Source organism: Sciurus vulgaris, assembly GCF_902686455.1.
Source record: "Sciurus vulgaris genome assembly, chromosome: 11".
Taxonomy (NCBI): Eukaryota; Metazoa; Chordata; class Mammalia; order Rodentia; family Sciuridae; genus Sciurus; species Sciurus vulgaris.
In genome coordinates, this window is record NC_136472.1 from 11,602,878 (window position 1) to 11,622,632 (window position 19,755).

The 19,755-nt window shown below is 54.5% G+C and overlaps 3 protein-coding genes across 7 annotated transcripts; 2 read left to right on the forward strand and 1 right to left on the reverse strand.

Annotated features, from left to right (window-relative positions):
- Positions 1 to 1,718: 1,718 nt before the first annotated feature.
- On the forward strand, positions 1,719 to 7,163 carry B3GAT3 (beta-1,3-glucuronyltransferase 3). Its single transcript, XM_079102196.1, is given in 6 exon segments — positions 1,719 to 1,993; positions 3,714 to 3,874; positions 3,876 to 3,889; positions 5,445 to 5,805; positions 5,973 to 6,263; positions 6,672 to 7,163. Coding segments are annotated over 6 exon segments (1,008 nt in total). The 5' UTR covers positions 1,719 to 1,911; the 3' UTR covers positions 6,771 to 7,163.
- Positions 7,164 to 7,486: 323 nt separating this feature from the next.
- ROM1 (retinal outer segment membrane protein 1) lies at positions 7,487 to 9,222 on the reverse strand. The gene is made up of 3 exons (XM_079102203.1): positions 8,630 to 9,222; positions 7,979 to 8,225; positions 7,487 to 7,873 (listed from the first exon to the last, which is right to left on the reverse strand). The coding sequence occupies exons 1-3, from the start codon at positions 9,217 to 9,219 to the stop codon at positions 7,655 to 7,657; spliced, it is 1,056 nt and encodes a 351-aa protein (XP_078958329.1). The 5' UTR covers positions 9,220 to 9,222; the 3' UTR covers positions 7,487 to 7,654.
- Positions 9,223 to 9,540: 318 nt separating this feature from the next.
- Positions 9,541 to 19,587, forward strand: EML3 (EMAP like 3). 5 transcript variants are annotated; one of them, XM_079102135.1, is made up of 22 exons: positions 9,541 to 9,670; positions 10,858 to 11,029; positions 11,106 to 11,366; positions 11,462 to 11,575; positions 12,960 to 13,027; positions 13,197 to 13,320; positions 13,544 to 13,714; positions 13,867 to 13,936; positions 14,017 to 14,127; positions 14,370 to 14,465; positions 14,938 to 15,093; positions 15,253 to 15,394; positions 15,792 to 15,943; positions 16,024 to 16,149; positions 16,233 to 16,364; positions 16,789 to 16,856; positions 17,353 to 17,441; positions 17,513 to 17,610; positions 17,952 to 18,039; positions 18,536 to 18,634; positions 18,907 to 19,037; positions 19,124 to 19,587. In XM_079102135.1, exons 1-22 carry the CDS (start codon positions 9,553 to 9,555, stop codon positions 19,325 to 19,327), a joined length of 2,790 nt encoding a protein of 929 aa, XP_078958261.1. In that variant the 5' UTR covers positions 9,541 to 9,552; the 3' UTR covers positions 19,328 to 19,587. The 5 variants fall into 5 exon arrangements, with proteins under 5 accessions (XP_078958261.1, XP_078958263.1, XP_078958262.1 ...); XM_079102137.1 differs by having other exon boundaries at positions 13,200 to 13,320; XM_079102136.1 differs by having other exon boundaries at positions 11,109 to 11,366.
- The last annotated feature ends 168 nt before the right edge of the window (positions 19,588 to 19,755 follow it).

The following is a 19,755-nucleotide window of genomic DNA, read 5'->3' on the forward strand; positions in this document are numbered from 1 at the left end:
AGTTATAAGGTCAGAAGTTTTCACATTAAATATTCTTTCTCTTTAGTTAACAGCACTTTCAAATGATCTTTCATACCTGGAGTGGTGGCCAACATTTGTAATCCCAGCTATTTGGGAGGCTGAGGCAGGAGGATCTCAAATTTAAGGCCTAGGCAATTTAGAGAAAACTTGCCTAAAAAACGTAAAGGGCTAGGGATGCAGCTTGGTGCTAGAGCATCTCTGAATTCAATCCCCAGTACTGCTAAATAAGTAAAAAGAAGTCTCCTGTTGTTGGAGGACCATTGGATATGTAACTCAGTGTATAGCACTAACGTGCCTAGCATTCCTAAGACCCTGAGTTCAATCCCTTGCACTGCAGAACAAAATCTGTTGTTAAGATCCAGCCTGTAACCTCAAATACTATGGAGGTGTAAGTAGTAGGTTTACTTGAGCCCAGGAGTTACAAGTCTACCCTGTGCAACATAGCCAGACCCTAGTTCAAAGACAAGGGCTTAGGGATGTGACTGAGTGGTAAAAGGCTTCCCTAGCATGTGAAGCTCTGGGTTCAAGTCCCATGCACCCCAAAATGGGGGGAGGTAACATTGGGGTTTGGGAGGGAGAGATTTGATTTTTAAAAATTTGTCATTTTTTTGCTGTACTGGGGATTAAATCCAAGGATGCTCTACCACTGAGCTACATCACCAGCCCATGTCATATTTTTATTTTGAGACAGTGTCTTGCTATGGTTGCCCAGGCTGTCCACCTACTTGCCACCATCTTGCTTCAGCCTCCAGGGTATCTGGAATTACAGACCCGGGATGCCAGCATGCCCAGCTGGGAAAAGTTGACTTTGCTGAGTTGTAGTTAAGAGAAAAAAGTTCTGGTACTCTATTGCACAGTAGGGTGACTACAGAAAATGTACTAAGCAAAATTTTTTAGAAGAAAAAAAAAAAAAAGCTAAAAGGATTTTGATTACTTTCACGACGAATAAATGATCACTGAGGAGAAGGGTTTACCCTGATTTCAACATTACACAATGTATACACGTATTGAAACATCAGGGTTCCCTTAAATTTATACAGTTTTATGTTCTCACTTAAGAAACTTGTCTCCCATAGTTTTAGTGACAGTAAATAGCTTCTTCCATTTTGTACACTGACCACGTCTTACTGAGATTGTTTTACAAGAATATGTTCTGTCTTTTTAAAAAAATGGCTGCTTGTGAGGTGGTAAGGGATGTGTGTTCCTGGGATTCCCTACCCCAAGAAATAACTCAATTCCTTGAAATGTAGCCCCATAGTAGTCTGCTGAAGAACAGTGGTCAGAACAGGATCCTGGAGATGGGTATTTAAGAAAACTGCCCGAAGGCAAATAACGCCAGTGTTGTCAACTTAAGTTTCTTACCTATAAAAAGGGACAATGCCATCTAAGGACTACAGTGAGGATTCTGTAAGACACCCGGGGAACCGTTAGGCCCAAGGTTTCATTCATTAGTACAACAAGTATCGAGTATCTATCACTGGGTGCCATCACTGAGGCAGGGTGACTCTCCGGAGAAAATCCGGGCGCGGGGCCTGGATTCCTCATGCAATTCTACGCTCAAGAGGTGGGTCTCCAAGTCGGTCCCACGTGCTCCCACCCGGCTTTCAGACCGCCGGCCACGCGTGTTTGACACGGCGGATGTGACGTCACCGTCCCGTGATTCCCGGGACCGAGCTGATGTACCGGAAATTAGGTCGGCGAGGGGCCACCGATGACCGGAAGTGGGCTCCGGGCGGCGCGGCCAGACCCAGCTCCCGGGAGCTGGTCAAGGAGCGCGAGGAAGGCGGGGCGCAGGGCGGGGCCGCCTCGGGGGCGGGGCCGGCGGGCGGGGGCGGGGACCCCTCCTCCCGGCCCGACCCCGCCTGCTCGGGCGCCCGCGGCGGCGCGGCCATGAAGCTGAAGCTGAAGAACGTGTTTCTCGCCTACTTCCTGGTGTCGATCGCCGGCCTCCTCTACGCGCTGGTGCAGCTCGGTGAGCGGGGCGGGGCAGGGGTGCGGCGGGCGGCCCGAGGGCGCCCGCCGCCGCGCATCCCGCCCTGGGGAGGAACCCCGCGCAGACATCATTCATCCCGCTCGGCCCTCTGGACAGCCCTCTGCGGCCGCGGTGCACCCCCTCTAGAGCGCTCCGCGGCTTCCCGCCGCACCTCGGATGAAATCCAGACTCCTTCCCGGAGCCTGCAAGGCCCCGCATGACTCTGCGGCCGTCCTCCGGTCTGGCCCCATTTTCCTGCCCTCTCCCTCGCTCTGCTTCAGCTAGACTGGCTCACTGACAGGTTCTCGAGAGCCCCGTGCTCGTTGCTCTCTCCAGCTCTTACCGCTTCCCTCTGCCTGCGGTGCTTTTCTCCCAGCTCTTAGGCCGCTTCTTTCTCATCCTTTAGGTCTTAGAGCGGAAGTCACCTCACCGGAGAGGCCTTCCCTGACCACCTTTATTACTACTCACTCCCTTCTATTTATTTCCTCCATAGCCTTTATCACATTCTGTAGTGATTTTATTAATTTGTTTCTTTGCTTAGTGTCTGCTTTCTCCAGTAAAGTGAAAGAGCTCCGTGAGGGCAGGGACTGTGTCTGTTTTATTCCCTGCTGTATCCCCAGCACCTAAGGCAGTGCCTCTTAGGAGTACTATTCAATAAATATTTATCCAATGATGGAATCACTGAATTTAATGACAAGTCTTTGGTCGTCATTGAGGGAGCAGATTGAACCCAACCTCTTATACAGGGATTTAGGGACAGTGCCCCTTCGTGATCTTCAGGTATTTGAGACAGTTGGGAGTGGTGGGACATGCCAGTCATTCCAGCTACTCAGGAGGCTGAAGTAGGATGATCACAAATTCCAGGCCATCCTGGGCAACTTAGGGAGACCTGTTTCAAAACAAAGGGCTGGGGATGCAGCTCAGTGGTAGAGAGTTTACCTACCATCTTTGAGGCCTGGGGTTTAATCCCCCCAGAGAGAAAAGGAAAAAAAAAAAGGAGTGAGAGACTGTCCTATTTAAGGGCATCGACCTGTTCCTTATAATTCCAGAAGGTAAAATTAGGGCTAGCAGATAAAAAGGATAGAGCAGATAACCAACTCAATATCCAAATAAAAATTGTAAGGGGACTGGGAATATAGCACTTATCTAAAATGTGCAAGGCCCTGTGTTCACCAGTGCCACACACAAAAAAATAAATGTGGAGAGACCAGGCGTGGTGGTGCACACCTGTAATCCCAGTACTGGGGAGATGTAGGCTGGAGGATCCCAAATTTAAAGCCAGCCTCAGAAACTTAGTGAGCACTAAGCAACGAGATCCAGCCTCAAAATAAAAAAAAAAAAAGGGCTGGGGATATGGCTCAGTGATTAAGCACCCTGAGTTTCAATCCCTGGTACCAAGAAAAAAAAAAAAAAAAAAGAAGAAGAAGAAATGAAGGTGGAGAGAGGCTGCTAATTGAGGCAGTGAGTTCCCCACCACCAGAGGTATAGAAAAGGTTAAAAGTTGTAAGCTGGGGTTGTAGCTCAGTGGTAGACTGCTTGCCAAATTTGTGCTACAGGCTGTGAGTTTGACCCTCAGCACCACAAATGGAAACAAAGAAGTTGTTAGCAGGGTACTGCGTAGGCTAGAGGTTAAAGGAGAAGATTTTTGGCCCTTTGGGTTGCTGAACAGACTGTTTCTCTGCCCCCACTCCCTTTCCTTATTGGTGCTTCCTGGGACCAGGCCAGCCATGTGACTGCCTCCCTCCCCTGCGGGCAGCTGCTGAGCAGCTTCGGCAGAAGGATCTGAGGATTTCTGAGCTGCAAGCTGATCTCCGTCGCCCACCCCCTGCCCCTGCCCAGCCCCCTGAACCTGAGGCCCTGCCTACTATCTATGTCATTACCCCCCACTTATGCCAGGTATGGGCTTTGGTTTACCCAAGAGGGCTCCTTAAACCAAGAAGTTGGGGTTGACGATGAATTTGGGGAGGCACTGGGTGAGGGGAATGTTACTTAAAAGTAGAGCATGCCAAGGGCTGGGACTGTAGCTCAGGGGTAGAGTGCTTGCCTAGCACATGTGAGGCACTGGGTTCCATCCTCAGCACCATATAAAAATAAATAAAGGTATGGTGTCCATCAACAACTAAAAAAAAATATGAGTAGAGCATATCAAATGCATGGATAAAGGAACCATGTCTTTACTCAAAAGATTTGTGGGAAAATAGTTGTTTTTCTATTAAAATGGATAAGAACACACCAGGACACAGATTATAAAATTCCTGCTAAATTTTAAGATAGAGCAACAAAGTTTCAAATAAATTGTGAGCTTGCCAATGAATTAACTCTCCTTGGAGATCCGATGATGGAAAAGTTTATAAACCCTGACTAAAGAGCACTGGGACTGTAGCTCAGAGCTTTTGCCTAGTATGACCTAAGGCCCCGAGTTCGATTCTCTGCATCACATAAAAATGTAGGAAGGGGCTGAACAGTGAACACTAGAGGTGGTTCCACCAGTTGTTGTTTACTGTGTGTTGCTCTTTATCAGGCACTGTGCTGAGTGCTTTAGGTTGCTTTAAGTCAAAATGTAGCTTTGCTACTGATAAAACCAATTTAGGAATGTGGTTTTGTATCTGTAGCCAAGAGGGCCTGTTAAACATGCCTCCCTGGACTCAAATGGCTGACCCCTCTAGGCACAGGTGTTCTAGAGGCCCTCTTCACACCACCAACCCTGGGGCCAGCAGACAGATCTGAATGATAAAGAAGCCCAGAAGAGGCTGAGCCTCACATTCCCAATGTGTTCTCTAAAATCAAATCAATCCTTTCCTTCTTCCTTCCCTGAAAAGTAATGAGCCAAAGGGCTCCTCTAAAATTCTACTCCCTGGAAACCCAGCACAGGAGGAAAAGACCCTGGTCTACTGGTATTTTAAAAAGTCATTATATTAGCTGGGTGTGGTGGTGAATGCCTGTAATCCCAGCAACTTGGGAGGCTGAGACTGGAGGATCACAAGTTCAAGGCTAGCCTCAGCAACTTTGCAAGGTCCTAACCAAGAGTGAGACCCTGTCTCAAAAAAAAAAAAAAAAAAAAAAAAGATTATTATCTTCTTTATGTTTTAGAACAACAGTATTCCCATTTTACAAGTGAGTGAACTTGAGGCTCAGATTGAGCCATTTCTCAGGGTGTCTCCCCTAAATTTCAAAGCTGGTATTCCAACCCAGATCTGTCAGATACCAAAGACTATACCCTTAATTTATAGCCCCCCAGCTAGAGTCCTGGGGGTGAGGCAGGTGATGAACATGGACTGTAAGGCAGGGCAGGTGAATGTCAGCATGGAGTTGACAATCAAGAAGGAGTGAGTTTGGGCACCAATGGAGAAAAGCCAGAGGAGATGTCAGCAAGAGAAGCTGTCTGTCGCTGTCCTGGCTGAAATGGGCCAATGGTACCTGCCCCTTTCCTTCCTGCATCTTTCCCCTGCAGGCTGGTGCAGAAGGCAGAGCTGGTGCGGCTGTCCCAGACGCTGAGCCTGGTTCCCCGGCTGCACTGGTTGTTGGTGGAGGACTCCGAAGGCCCTACCCCGCTGGTCTCGGGGCTGCTGGCTGCCTCCGGCCTCCTCTTCACACACCTGGCCGTCCTCACCCCCAAGGCTCAGCGGCTTCGGGAAGGCGAGCCTGGCTGGGTTCGGCCTCGTGGTGTCGAGCAGCGGAACAAGGCCCTGGAGTGGCTTCGGGGCAGAGGGGGCGCTGTGGGGGGGGAGAAGGACCCACCGCCACCAGGGACCCAGGGAGTCGTGTACTTTGCTGATGATGACAACACCTATAGCCGGGAGCTCTTTGAGGAGGTGAGCACTGGGATGGGGATGGGGAAGGAGGCCAGGTGGCACCAGCTTCGTCCATTACCTTGGTCACCAGTGTTACTCTAGGCTGCTGGGTGAGGAGCAGGGAGCAGTGGTTCTTTGTTTCCCCTGGGCCACCTGTTTTCTGTTTCTTCTCTCCTGACCTCTGTTAGATGCGCTGGACTCGTGGTGTCTCAGTGTGGCCCGTAGGGCTGGTGGGCGGTCTGCGATTCGAGGGCCCTCGGGTGCAGGACGGCCGGGTTGTGGGCTTCCACACAGCATGGGAGCCCAACAGGCCCTTCCCCGTGGATATGGCGGGATTTGCTGTTGCTCTGCCCTTGCTGTTGGCTAAGCCCAGTGCCCAGTTTGATGCTACTGCCCCACGGGGCCACCTAGAGAGCAGTCTCCTGAGCCACCTAGTGGATCCCAAGGACCTAGAGCCACGGGCTGCCAATTGCACACGGGTAAGGGGATGTAGATAGGCACAGAAACTTGGTTGTGGGATGGACAGAATGGGAAAAGTGGGGTGAAACCACTGGAAAGGGTGTTTGAACTGGGAGAGAACTTAACAGATCTCTAATCAACCTTGCTTACTCTGATGAAGGGGCAGCTGGGAACCAGGGAGGGAGAGTGATCTCCTGCCACTGCATCTCCCAGCATCCTGGGAACCTATGTGGCACAGAGAGGGTAAAGGGACAAAGCCCCATTTTAGAGGCACTAAAGTCACCCCCATTCCCAGCCCTTCATATTTTGCAGCCAACATTGTGAATGTAGAGGGGTCAGAGAATCCATTCTGCACTGATAGAGAGTGCAGTGTAGCCCAGAGGCTGAGCTACAGCTCGATCAGCTCTAACTGAAATCCTCCCATACAGGTACTGGTGTGGCATACACGGACAGAGAAGCCCAAGATGAAGCAGGAGGAGCAGCTACAGCGGCAGGGCCGGGGCTCAGACCCTGCCATTGAGGTGTGATGGCAGCCCCACCCTGACTTCCACCTTATTTTAGGCACAGACCTTGTGGGACTGGGCACATGGCCTGCCCAGGATGCAGTTTTCCAAGTCCTGACCCCTCAGAGCCAGTGGCAGCACCTCCAGCCCTAGGGCATAGCCCAGCTGCTCCTCCCCTCCTCCAGCCTGCCATGTGGCACTGCCCACAGGCTGGGGACAAGTAGCCCTTGTGTTGAGCCAGGTCAGCCCTGTCTGGGGTGGAGCAAAAGGACAGATGGACTCAGGAGGGAGGGTGGCTAAGGAACTGGGTAACTTATTGGGGCTGGGTATGCACTGGGGGGGGGGGGCGGAAGGAGCTGGGCTGGACCCTCCCCACCTGAGCATGCGGACCCCTCCTCCTACCTCCAGAATAAAGAATCTCAAACTGGTGGGGGCCTCTTGTTTTTCTTCCTTTGACACATCTCATCCTTGCTCTTTCTGATCCTTAGAGAAGTAGGCACCTGTTCCTATAGGCCAAGCCAGGGTCAGAACTTTGGAGTACTGACTTCTTCAGAAAGAAATCAGTTCTTTCAGGGCCCCTGGCCCCTTGATAAGAAAGATCAGTGGCTTCCATCCAAAAGCTTTATTAAGTCTGTACACCCACAGCAGTCTCCAGTCCTTCCTGTGTCACTTTCCCATCATCCTGTTCTTTTCTGATGGCTGGTGATTCTTGCTTCAAGGGCTAGGCCCTAGGACACTCTAGCTTACTGACTTATCTTTACCCCCTCTTATCCCAGGACCTCCCTCCCCACCTGGAGCCTTGGTAAGGACTTGTGAGTTTTCCAGATAGATGGACAGAGAAATGGATAGAGTTGTCCATCTATCTGTCCCTCTTGCCCTTCTCCAACCCCAATCGTGACTCCAGGCCATTAGGCCTCAGGTAGATCCTCCTTGGGAGGCACCTCTTCTGGTGGGGTTTTCTCAGGTGCAGCTCTGTGGGCAACCCCTCCCTGTAGCCAAGCTGTTTTCAGCATGTCTTTCAGCCCACCAGGAAACAGATAACCCTGGGCCTCTCCTTCTGCATCGATGACCCCTCCAAGCGCCTCCAGCGCTGTCTGCAGGTACCGCAGGCCAAGGAGCACCAGAGCCTGTGGGGAAGCAAGGGAAGAGAGTGGGCCAGTGCTTCCTGGGACGGGTTGGGAGCAGAGTGAAGTCCCAGCTGAAAGGAGGCCCTGGACACTTTGCTAACTCACCTGCAGTAAGAAGGTGACAGCCAGTATGCTGCCCAGTGTGCTTGCCAAGCTCTGCAGGTGGCCCAGCAACACCTGGTGGCACCCTTGGGCCCAGAGGTTTAGGTTGGGCTGTCGGGGATCGAAGAGAGGGTGAGCATAGGGGTCTGAGAGTTGGCTTTGCAGGCAAGGCCGGGGGGAATGGGGGTTGCAGCAGGAAAAGGGAACCCCATCTGTCAGGTACAGGCCTTCCACATTACTCTGGATTCGGCTGCAAGAGGAGGGGGCAGGAGTGTTAGGATGTCTACAGACAGGCCTGCAGGAAAAGCTGAGGGCTGCAGGAGTTGAGAAGGGAAAAAGGATAGTAAAACATTTATAGACTGCTTTACTATGTGCCAGGTATGCATAATTCATCTATCTTCACAACAACTCTAAGATAGGTACTTGTCTATAAGATGGGTACTGTTATCTCCATTTTACAGATGAATAAATGGACCCAGAGTACTTTGGCAACGTGCCCTGAGTGCACAACAGACAAATGACAGAGCTATAATCCTTTCTCTTAACCACTGTGTTCTACTATCTGCCTGGGTGGGGAGAGGTTTCAAGGCAACAGGAGGGTGTCTACCTGGGGAGGAGAAGAAAGAAAGAGGAAGATAGAGGCAAATCACTCACTTAACCACTTCCTGGTCACTGGGGTCCAGGTAACGGTTGCTGACCCACTGGACTCCAAACCAATCCTTGTAGCCGTGGCGTCCGCAGCAGTGGTGCCTCAGCTGCAGCTCATCCATTATCCGTTTGGCATCACAGTGCCCAGGTACCTCTGTGTCCTTGTAGTGAACCAGAGCAGTCCCCAGACCCTCCTCCAGCCCCTTGTCCAGACTCACAGGCAAACCCAGAGCTAGCCCCAGGGCAAAGACCAAGAGTCCCCCACCTCCAGCAGTGCCAGCCACCAGCAGCGGGCCCAGGATTCCTCGCCAGGGAGGGTAGCGAGCTGCATCCAAACTTGCTCGGCTGGCTCCCGCACCCCCCAGTCCTGTGCCCAGAGCCACTGCACCAGCTGCCAGGGCAACCTGGGGCAGGGCAGAGAATGGGCAGGAGGGAGCCAGGAAGGTGCCAAGGTACTGCAGCTGGACAAGGAGGTGGCCACTACAGAGGAGGGTGAGGACACCGGCCAGTGCCAACAGCCAGGAGAGGAGCCAGAGCCCCTGAGCCAGTCGGATGCGGGACTGGAGGGGCAGCACCAGGGGCAATACCGGCGCCATCTCCCATCGCTGCCCGAGGGAGTGCAGAACCGTCGGGGATGGGGTTGACTGCGGGCAGGATGCTGAGTCAGCCCAGCCCGGCTTGAGCTGGGCTAATGCCACCCTGACCCCAATACTCTGCACATCCTTCCACCCCAGCTTTAATAACCTTCCGCCAGCCCCAATTTGGGATGCCTTGGTCTTGCCCCTTAGGAAAAGCTCCGCCCCCGGGCCGAGGGCCCATTTCGTGACCCCGCCCCTGCCCCTCGCGGAAGTAGGGGGTTTGGTCCGCTCAGTCCAACCGGGCTAGGGGCTAGGGGTGGAGACCACAGGGCCTGCTCCCTCCCCGATCCCATGCAATCCCCGGGGCGGGGATCCCGGAAGGGCCTGGAGGCCGCAGACGGGCAAGGGGTTAGGGGTCAGCGGGCTGGCCCCGCCCCCTTGCTGAGCAGCGAGGCCCGGACAGGGAGGGGTTAGTAGGCGGCCCGGCCCCCCCTCGGGCCCGCCCCCCCTCCCGCGCTTCCTGGCGGCTCCGCGTCCGGCGCCTGTTTGTGCTGCGGACCTGGGGCCCCGGACGGCCCCGCCACCCCACCCCCGGGAGCCGAGAGCGGCCCCGGGAGAGTCGGAGGCCCCGGCGAGCCCCAGCGACTGTGGCCCCGGCCCCACAGCGCCCCCTCCAGGCCCTCTCCCCTCGCCCGACAGCGCCCCCGGGGGGTGGCACGGCACGCCTTCGCGTGCGCCCCGGGGTGCTTCCCCTTCCCCTCTCCCAGGCCATGGCCCCCGCGGCTTAGACGCCTCCGCCGCTGCCGCTCGCAGCAACCCGGGGGCCGGATGGACGGGGCCTCGGGGCCCGGTGAGTACGGGGCGGGGCGGGCGGCGTGCCCCTTCCCGGAGCGCCGGCCCGTCGGGCGCTGCCAGTGCCGTGCGGCTGTCTGGTGGCGTGCCCGCGTGCTCCTCCGCCCCAGGGGCTCTGAGCATCCTCCACCGATCCCCAGGTGGCCCACCCTGGTTGCTTGGGTTCTCCTGCTGTCATTTCGGATTTCCTTAACGTCATTCTACCTCCCATGTTATTCTGGGCCCCCGAGGTTTCGCTGCTCCCTGCGTCGTTACTCTGGACCTCTTCCCCTGGTATTCGGGTCTTTTTACCCTGGGACGCTCACTATGAGTATGCTCACCACTGGTCCCTTGACCCGTCACTCCGGATATATTTTCTTGTACTGTGGTTCCTAAGTGTGAATACTGCCCGGCCCGCTCCTCTCTCCCGATGTCTCCAGCTCAGTTATTCCGCTTTTAGTGGAGACCTGAGCTTACTGTCAGGGTGCAAGGACTGTGGTCTGTCACCAGTACCGCGTATCCGTGGCTCCCACGTTCTTCGGCAGTACTCCATGTTTCACCCCTGGTACTCCATGGTACTCCCTGTCTTTGCGGAGGCTGAGAAGGCAGCAGGAAGGGCGCTTTGCCAGGCTCCCTTCTGCCCTGCCAGGAGGAGGCCCTTGGTCCTCTATAGCCTTCTCCTCCCCGCTGGACGAACCTCCAAGCCTGGGATTGCTTGAAAGGGGCAGTACTCCTGGGCAAATGTATGGTTGTGTGGGGACAGAATCCCTGCAATCTTTTCTCCCGGTGGCAGCACATCCTGAGTGCTTCTTGCCCCTTTCCCAGGTGAGGGCCCTGCTCAGGAAGCCTTACAGTCCCTGAACCAGAGGCTTCGGGTGCAGGAGGAGGAGATGGAGCTGGTAAAGGCAGCACTTGCAGAAGCCCTTCGCCTGCTGCGGCTGCAGAGTCCCCCTGCCTCTCTGCAGTGCTCTGGCACACTAGCTCCTGTGAGGGACAGGTATGCATGTTGGTCCACCCCCGTCCTCCTCCTTCCTGGGCCTCGTGGGCATCAGGTTGACTCACGGTCTCCCCAGCAGCCCTGCAGCCCCCCCAGGACTACCACCCACATGCAGCCTTTCCTTGGTGAGCCGAGGTACCCAGACGGAGACGGAGGTGGAGATGGAGCCATCCCCTGAGCCCCCTGGCCTAAGCAATGGGCCCCCAGCCTCTCAGCGGGGCAGCGAGGAGCCTAGTGGGACCCAGTCTGAAGGAGGCGGCAGTAGCAGCAGTGGGGCTGGCTCTCCTGGACCCCCAGGGATTCTCAGGCCTGTGCAGCCTCCACAGCGTGCTGACACGTAGGTGTCTTGTGGCAGAGCTTGGGAAGAGGTGGGAGAATTTGGGGGCATGACTGGAGGTCTTGACCTTCACTTGCTCACTTTGCTCCCATCAGGCTACGGAGAAATTCTTCCTCCTCCTCATCCCCCTCAGAGCGGCCCCGACAGAAACTCTCCAGGAAGGCAGCATCCTCCGCCAACCTGTTATTGCGGTCAGGGAGCACAGAGAGGTGGGCAATGTTCCCCCTTAACACATGCACTCAGGACTCTGGCTCTTGATTTCTGCATCCCTCACCTCACTTCCCTAGGTGGGATTGGGAACCTCCTTACCCAACAGGAAGAAAGGCACTTCTGGGGGCACCTGTGTGTATCATCAGTCCCATCTCATTCAGTCCCCACAATATCTTTGGGAGTTAGGTGGTCTCATGCTATCCATTGCACAAGTGAGAGAGCAGACTCAGAGAGGTTAAATAATTTACCTGAGACCACACAGCTTGCGTCAAGATTTGAACCCAATTCTTTTTTTTTTGTGGTGCTGGGGATCGAACTCAGGGACTTGTGCTTGCAGCACAAGCACTCTACCGACTGAGCTATTTCCCTATCCCCCCAATTCTTCTTGATTCCAGTTCCCCTTCCCATTTTACCATATCACAACACACCTTCCAACATTTCTGGAGGTTTTTCCAAAAGCTGTCGTGATTTTCATGGCTGACTGTTCTCAGAGTGTCGGCCTACCCTTTCCTCAGATTGTATCAAGTACAGAGCTACTTACTCCTCGAGAACAAGGGGATCACTTAGTTACTGCACACAGCTATGTCAGTGTGTACCTGAATGTTCGTTCTAGCCCTGTCCCTCCTTGGTCTCCACTTTATTCTCTAAAGAGATATCATCCAAAGACAGGATCTCTGGAATTCACCCATCACTCTCCTCTTCAGAGATAAGAACTTTCTTACTTACTTCCCAGATACTTGAAAGGCAGGGCTGGTATATATTCTGGGTTCACTTTAGTCCCATTTTACAGATAGGGAAATAAAAAGGTCAATAGCCGTGGGCTGGGGCTGTAGGTCAGTAGTTGGGCACTTGCCTAGCATGTATGAGGCCCCAAGCTCAATCCCTAGCACTGCATGAAATAAAATAAAATAAAATAAAATAAAATAAAATAAAATAAAAGGGGCCAGATGCCATGGCACACGTTTGTAATCCCAGCAGCTTGGGAAGCTGAGGCAGAAGGATCACGAGTTCAAAGCCAGCCTGAGCAACTTAGTGAGACCTGTCTCAAAATGAAAAATACCAAAAGGGCTGGTTCAGTGGTTAAGCACCCCTGGGGTTCAAGCCCCAGTACCAAAAAGGAAAAAATAGGTGGATAGCCAGAGGCTTGGAGGTCTGGAGGAAAGGGCCCTGGCACGTTCATCCTCCTACAATCTTTGTGGCCTTGTCTTCTCATCTCTTAAGTGGAAGAAGTAAAAGTCTCCATCCACTTTAGGCCCTGACACCATGCAGATCCCAAACAGGTGTGACAAGTCTCTGGAGGAACCTCCTTTCTTATGTTCTGCCCCTTCCTGCTAAGGTCTTGGGACCTGACCCTAGTCCCTATGTTTTCACTCTTCCAAACAGCCGTGGGGGCAAAGACCCCCTCTCCAGCCCTGGGGGTCCCGGATCAAGGAGGAGCAATTACAATTTGGGTATGTACAGAGGGATGGAAAGAAGGATTTAGGTGACAGTGTTAGGGTTTGGGCTGTAGCCCCAGGAGCTATTTGGGGGGATCTGTGAGGTGTGGTAGGTGGAGTTCTGCTCTGGCTTTTCTGGGAGGGGGCTGCAAGGTGGTGGTTGACACCCCCCTTTTCTCTGTAGAAGGCATCTCAGTGAAGATGTTCCTTCGTGGCCGCCCCATTACCATGTACATCCCGTCTGGCATCCGCAGCCTTGAGGAGCTGCCCAGTGGCCCACCCCCGGAGACCCTCAGCCTTGACTGGGTGTATCCTGCCCCTCCAGGCCCATGGGAACCACCCTTTCCCATCTGGGGAGCCTGCTCCCTCCCTTATAGTTACCTCCTGGGTCTGTGGGGGACAGGGAGTCCTCTGACCATTTCCCTGCTGTCCTTCTGTCAGTTGTGCTGCTAGCCAGAAGCTCTAGCTTCCTCCCTCTTCCTCCTCCTGCCCTTAATCTGACCCTTTCCTTGACCTTGGTCCACATCCCAGTTATGGGTACAGGGGTCGTGACTCCCGCTCTAATCTGTTTGTGCTGCGCTCTGGGGAGGTGGTCTACTTCATTGCCTGTGTGGTGGTGCTGTACCGGCCTGGGGGAGGCCCAGGGGGTCCTGGAGGTGGCGGCCAGAGACATTACCGGGGACACACAGACTGCGTTCGATGGTGAGGAGCCTGAGGTGTGGGGTTGGCGGGCTTGGTAGGAAGAGGGTCTGGCTGGGTGTGGAGGAGCAGGAGAGAGAGTTGCAAGCAAGGAGGAATCTTGGGTGGTCTGGAGAGAGACCCCTCTTCCCTGGAGTGTCTCTTTTCCCACTTAGCCTTGCTGTTCACCCTGATGGTGTCCGTGTAGCCTCAGGACAGACAGCTGGAGTGGACAAGGATGGGAAGGTAAGTGGTGGAACCTGTGCGGACAGGATGACATCCCATCCAGCTTTCCTGCACTGCCCTGACTCCTTCCCCTCCACTAGCCCCTGCAGCCTGTGGTTCACATCTGGGACTCGGAGACACTGCTGAAGCTGCAGGAGATTGGACTGGGGGCCTTCGAGCGTGGTGTGGGGGCTCTGGCCTTTTCAGCAGCGGTGAGCTGGCCCCAAAGAAGCCTCCAGAGCCCTGTTTCTTGTCCAGGACTCCATTCTTCCCCTTCACCAGGAAGCCTCAGAAGTTCTGGCCTTCCGGAGCCCTGCTTAGCCAGTTCTCCTGAGAAAGAGACACATGCCAACCTCTGTCCTCCTCATCTGTGATAGCACCCCCTGCCTCAGGACCACGGCCCCCCAGACTGAGGGCTCTCAGTCCTCTAATATTAGTGTTCCCTCATCTTCAGGACCAGGGTGCTTTTCTTTGTGTGGTGGATGATTCCAATGAGCACATGCTGTCGGTGTGGGACTGCAGCCGGGGCGTGAAGCTGGCTGAGATCAAGGTGAGGCGTCCAGGTGGCCTGGAGGGCCTCTGAGGTTGAGGGTGGGGTAGGGTGGTCCTGGAGGAGTGCAGAGTGCTCCAAACTTATTCATACATTTACTTCCTTTCTTGCTGGATCACCTGGGGGCAAACCTAGTCTCTCTCAGCATTGGTTTGTTCATCTGTGAAATGGGGACTGTGGTGTGATTAATCAAGAGTCATGGGGAATGAAGCTCTTAGGGAACCAGGGTCCTTTTTTCTTCCCCCTTTATGGCAGTGGGAATGACCTTCTGGGGAGGCCTTCAGCATGCTAGGCAAGTGCTGTACTGCTGAGCTGTACTCTCAGCCCAGGACCAGGGTCTTGAAGGAAGGGTTTTCCTCAGGCTTCTGGGCCTCTGCGGGCTGGTTATGTTCTGTCAGGATGCAGACTGAAGACGCAAGGAGATTGAAGGTGCACAGGGTTGGGGTGGCTAAATCTAGTGTCTTCCCTTCAGAGTACAAATGACTCAGTCCTGGCCGTTGGCTTCAGCCCTCGTGATAGCAGCTGCATTGTTACCAGTGGGAAATCTCATGTCCATTTCTGGAACTGGAGTGGTGGAGCAGGGATTCCTGGGAATGGGACCCTCGCCCGGAAACAGGGTGTCTTTGGGGTGAGATGTGGCTGAGCGAGAGGTAGTGGGGGAGGGCAGAGTGGGGCTGGAAGGATTGATCTGAGTATCGTAGACCCTAATGCTCCCCAGCCTCCAGTTGTCCTGTGACTTCTTGTCTTTGCCCTTCCCTTTGACTTCTCCTTTCTGCCCTCACCCCAGAAATACAAGAAACCCAAGTTTATCCCTTGCTTTGTGTTCCTCCCTGATGGGGACATTCTCACTGGGGACTCAGAGGGGAACATTCTCACCTGGGGCCGGAGCCTCTCTGATGCCAGGACCCCAGGCAGGGGCGGGGCCAAAGGTATGTGATGGGAGCTGGCATCCGGGACATCTTTACCCCCGAGGGCCTGTGGGATCGGAGGAGAGGGTTCCCCATCTTTTTACCTTGAGAGCTGGTAGTTCTCTGTGGCCGGCATGGTAAAGGAGAGAGGGCTGGGCTTTGGGTCTGTTATCTCAGGTTCGAAGCTCAGTTTGGCCACTAGTTGACCTTTAGGAAGTCACCTCCCTTCTCCGACTTCAGTTGGCCTGTCTGTGAAATGGGAAGCATAATAGGTGCATTGGCGTCATGAGGATCAGAGATGGTATTCAGAATGCACTCAATAGCTGGGAGTTCTTATCCTATGTGACAGTGTACGCTACCCTTTTTTATTACTCAACTGTACCTTGAGGTCATGACCTACCTGGGGCTTTGCCAACAGAGACCTATGGAATTGTGGCCCAGGCCCATGCTCACGAAGGTTCCATCTTCGCCCTGTGTCTCCGGAGGGACGGGACAGTGTTGAGTGGTGGTGGGCGGGACCGACGGTTGGTGCAGTGGGGGCCTGGGTTGGTGGCCCTCCAGGAAGCTGAGGTGAGGCCTGGACTGTGGTCAGGGTGGAGGGAGGAAGAGGAACGGTTAGCGGGCTTTTAACATTCTGTTACCATTCGCAGATTCCAGAACACTTTGGGGCTGTGCGGGCCATTGCTGAAGGGCTTGGTTCCGAGCTGCTAGTGGGAACCACGAAGAACGCGTTGCTGAGGGGAGATCTGGCTCAGGGTTTCTCCCCTGTGATCCAGGTTGGGAGGCCGAGAGCAGGGTGAGGAGGGAGGGAAGAGGTGTTGGGGGAGGGACAGTGGTGATAGGTCATACTGTGTTGCAGGGCCACACGGATGAGCTCTGGGGTCTCTGTACACATCCTTCCCAGAACCGCTTCCTCACCTGCGGCCATGACCGGCAGCTCTGCCTGTGGGATGGGGAGGCCCACGCGCTGGCCTGGAGCATCGATCTCAAGGTAGAGCCAGATTCCCTGATCTCCTGTCACACCTGCCATGACTCCTATGGCCCTTCCTTTCCCAACACTGCTTCTCCTTCTATACCCCAGAGGCAGCTGGTTTGTACTGGGATGACTACTCAAATATTCTGTACAGATTGGTGAAAATTGATGCCCCTAGTGCCCCTGGGCATTGCCCCCTCAGGCCTCCTCTTGGTCCAGTAACTGTGTGGTCAATTTACAGCACAGCTGGGGGTCTTTCTTCAGGTAGTTAGGTGTTTTGAGTATCACCCTCTATTTAGGCTCAGTGACCTTGCCTCCCTCACAGGTCTTTTGTCCCTTTCTTCCCTGTCTTCTCCTTGGGAGAAGGAAGCTGAAGTTAGTGAGATGGCAAAAGAATTCCCTCACTAGAAAGGCAGCTTGAATTCACCTTCTCCCCTCCCAGGAGACAGGTCTCTGTGCTGACTTCCACCCGAGTGGGGCAGTCGTGGCAGTAGGACTGAACACGGGGAGGTGAGAGGGCCCAGGACTCCTGGGAGGGAAAGCAGGGAGGTTGGGAGGGATTCTTGGTAATGGGGAAGTGGACCAGAGTGGCTGAGGCAGCTCAGGAGCCCAACTGTGCTTTTCTGCTCCTTGGTGCTTCTCTTTGAAATCTGCTCCCATACCCCTGCTCTCCTGGGAGAATTGTCTTCACCCCTTCCCCAGCCACTCCCTCATCCAGGCCTGGGGAGTGGAGGAAGTGGCAGCCCAGGAGGGAGAAGCAGTGGAATAGGAGAGGCCCAGGGGAGACAGACACAGGGAAGTGACAGGCTTACCAGCTCCACAAAGTCCTTGTGGTAGGCCCTTCCCTTTTCCTAGCCTAAGAATACAGTGGCGACCTCTCTTCTGTGTCAGAGCCTTTCTGAGGTTGTCTGGTTTGCCACCCCTACCCTGCCCCAGGCCTCTCTGAGGATCTCTTCATATCCTGCCTTTTTGCTTCTCTATCTTCCTCGCCCTCCCTTCCTTCCAGGTGGTTGGTGTTGGACACAGAGACCAGAGAGATCGTGTCTGATGTCACCGATGGCAATGAACAGCTCTCAGTTGTCCGGTACAGCCCAGGTGGGAGACACCCCCACCCTGCACTCAGGTCCTTCCCTGGTCCTTCTCTCTCTGAGTGCCTCTCTTTGCAGATGGGTTGTACCTAGCCATCGGTTCCCATGACAACATGATCTACATCTATAGTGTTTCCAGTGATGGTGCCAAGTCCAGTCGCTTTGGCCGCTGTGTGGTAAGGAAGCTGAGTGGAGGCTGGGGCACACTCACAGCAGGTATACTCACAGGGGTCTGATACATTAAGGGGATGTCTGGGGGTGAGAAATGATGGTTACTTTTTTTTTCTTTTTAAAAAACTCTTGATCCACCTGTGGCACACACCTATAATCCCATCAACTGAGGAGACTGAGGCAGGAGGATCACAAGTTCAAAGTCAGCCTCAGCAACTTATCAAGACCCAGTCTTTAAATAAAATATAAAAAGGGCTGGGGATGTGGCTCAGTGGTTGAGTGCCCCTGTGTTCAATCCCAAGTACCCAAAACAAAACAAAACAAACAGACCTGATCCTGTTTTTAGGGTCACTCCAGCTTCATTACTCACCTGGACTGGTCCAAGGATGGGAACTACATCATGTCCAATTCTGGGGACTATGAAATTCTTTACTGTGAGTGGCATGGGGGAGGACATAGGAAGAGGATAATTGGAGTGGGTTTTATTTATGTGTGGCATTCGTGGTTGGGATGGTGAGCTCCAAGCAGAGAGGCTGTCAGATACAGAGGTGGAGATGGGGTTAAAGTAGAGTTGGAATTACCCACATTCTGTGATTTGAAAACAAAACAAAATGAATGTATCTTCTTCCCACAAGGATTGAGGGAGTTGAAAATGCTAAGAAAAGATTGTTTTGGAAAAGTTTTTCAGGGTAGGTGTGGAGGGCAGGAGGAACTCATGAGAAGCTGTTAGAACTTCAGCAAGAACTCAGGGAGCACACGGGTGGGTTTCACCCTGGGTTCTGTAGGTGGTGGTGGGGAAGAGGACCTATGGTGTGTTCCCATGCCACTTGGCCATAAGCCGGTCTTTCTAGCCGGGCCTTGCCTAGCACTTCCCGACTGAGGGCACAATGAGAACTGAACTAATTCGACTCCCTCTTTCCCTCTCCCCAGGGGACGTGGCTGGAGGCTGTAAGCTGCTGAGGAATCGCTATGAGAGCCGAGACCGGGAATGGGCTACCTACACCTGTGTACTGGGCTTCCACGTCTATGGTGAGCAGGGGCACAGGGACCCAGAACCCTGCAGGAGGTGTGGGGAGACAAGGTGGAGCCCGCTTGCTCTGGGCAATGCTGGGCGTGTTGGGTGGGGTGGCAAGAAACAGGCAGATCAAGCCTGGGAAGCCCCTCCGGCCCTCGGACCGGAAAGGATTGCTTGGAACGCGGCCAGTGGGTGGCGGTGGCAGCTTGAGCTCCGAAAATGGAGCAGTTTGGAGCTGTGGGTGGCGGCGGGGAGGATGCCAGGCTGAGGCCCGTCGTTGTGCTAGGCGTGTGGCCGGACGGCTCTGATGGGACAGACATAAACTCCCTGTGCCGCTCCCACAACGAACGCGTGGTGGCCGTGGCCGATGACTTCTGCAAAGTGCACCTCTTCCAGTACCCGTGTGCGCGCGCCAAGGTGAGGCTGCTGGGGACCGCCAAGGGCGGGCGGTCTGGCTCCCGGGCCCCATCACCACTGCCAACCCAACCTTCCTTCTGGCCCAGGCGCCGAGCCGCATGTATGGGGGCCACGGGAGCCATGTGACCAGTGTCCGGTTCACGCATGACGACTCGTACCTCGTCTCACTAGGCGGCAAGGACGCCAGCATCTTCCAGTGGCGAGTGCTGGGCGCTGGGGGCGCCGGGCCATCGCCCGTCACGCCCTCTCGAACCCCCTCCCTGTCCCCCGCCTCCTCCCTCGATGTCTGATCGCTGCCTTACAAGACTGACTGGCCCAGCGGCATGGCCCCGCCCTGCCGGAATAATCCCCCAGGACCTTGCGTCGACCCTTTCCTGGGCCGACCTTTTCCTCGACTTCGAGACATTCCCGATCGTGCATTTCCCTGGAGGGGGCAAAAGCCACCCTTGCACACACTGTATAGACCCGCTGGCTGAGCCGGGCAGCCCCAGCCTAGGCCCTGACTCCCGCTACCTGCTGAGGGGCAATAAACAAAACAAAGTCGCTTCCAGTGCTTTCGTGGGGCCCGGCTGGACGCCTCGGGGCCCTGTAGGGTGGAGATGAAGGAATAAAGAGGAGTGCGGAAAGGGGAAGGGAAAGCAAACCATTCATGCAAATAACAGGCAAAGCCGCTTGCAAATAACCACGCGAAGTGCGAGGGCGCGCGTGTTTCGGAGCA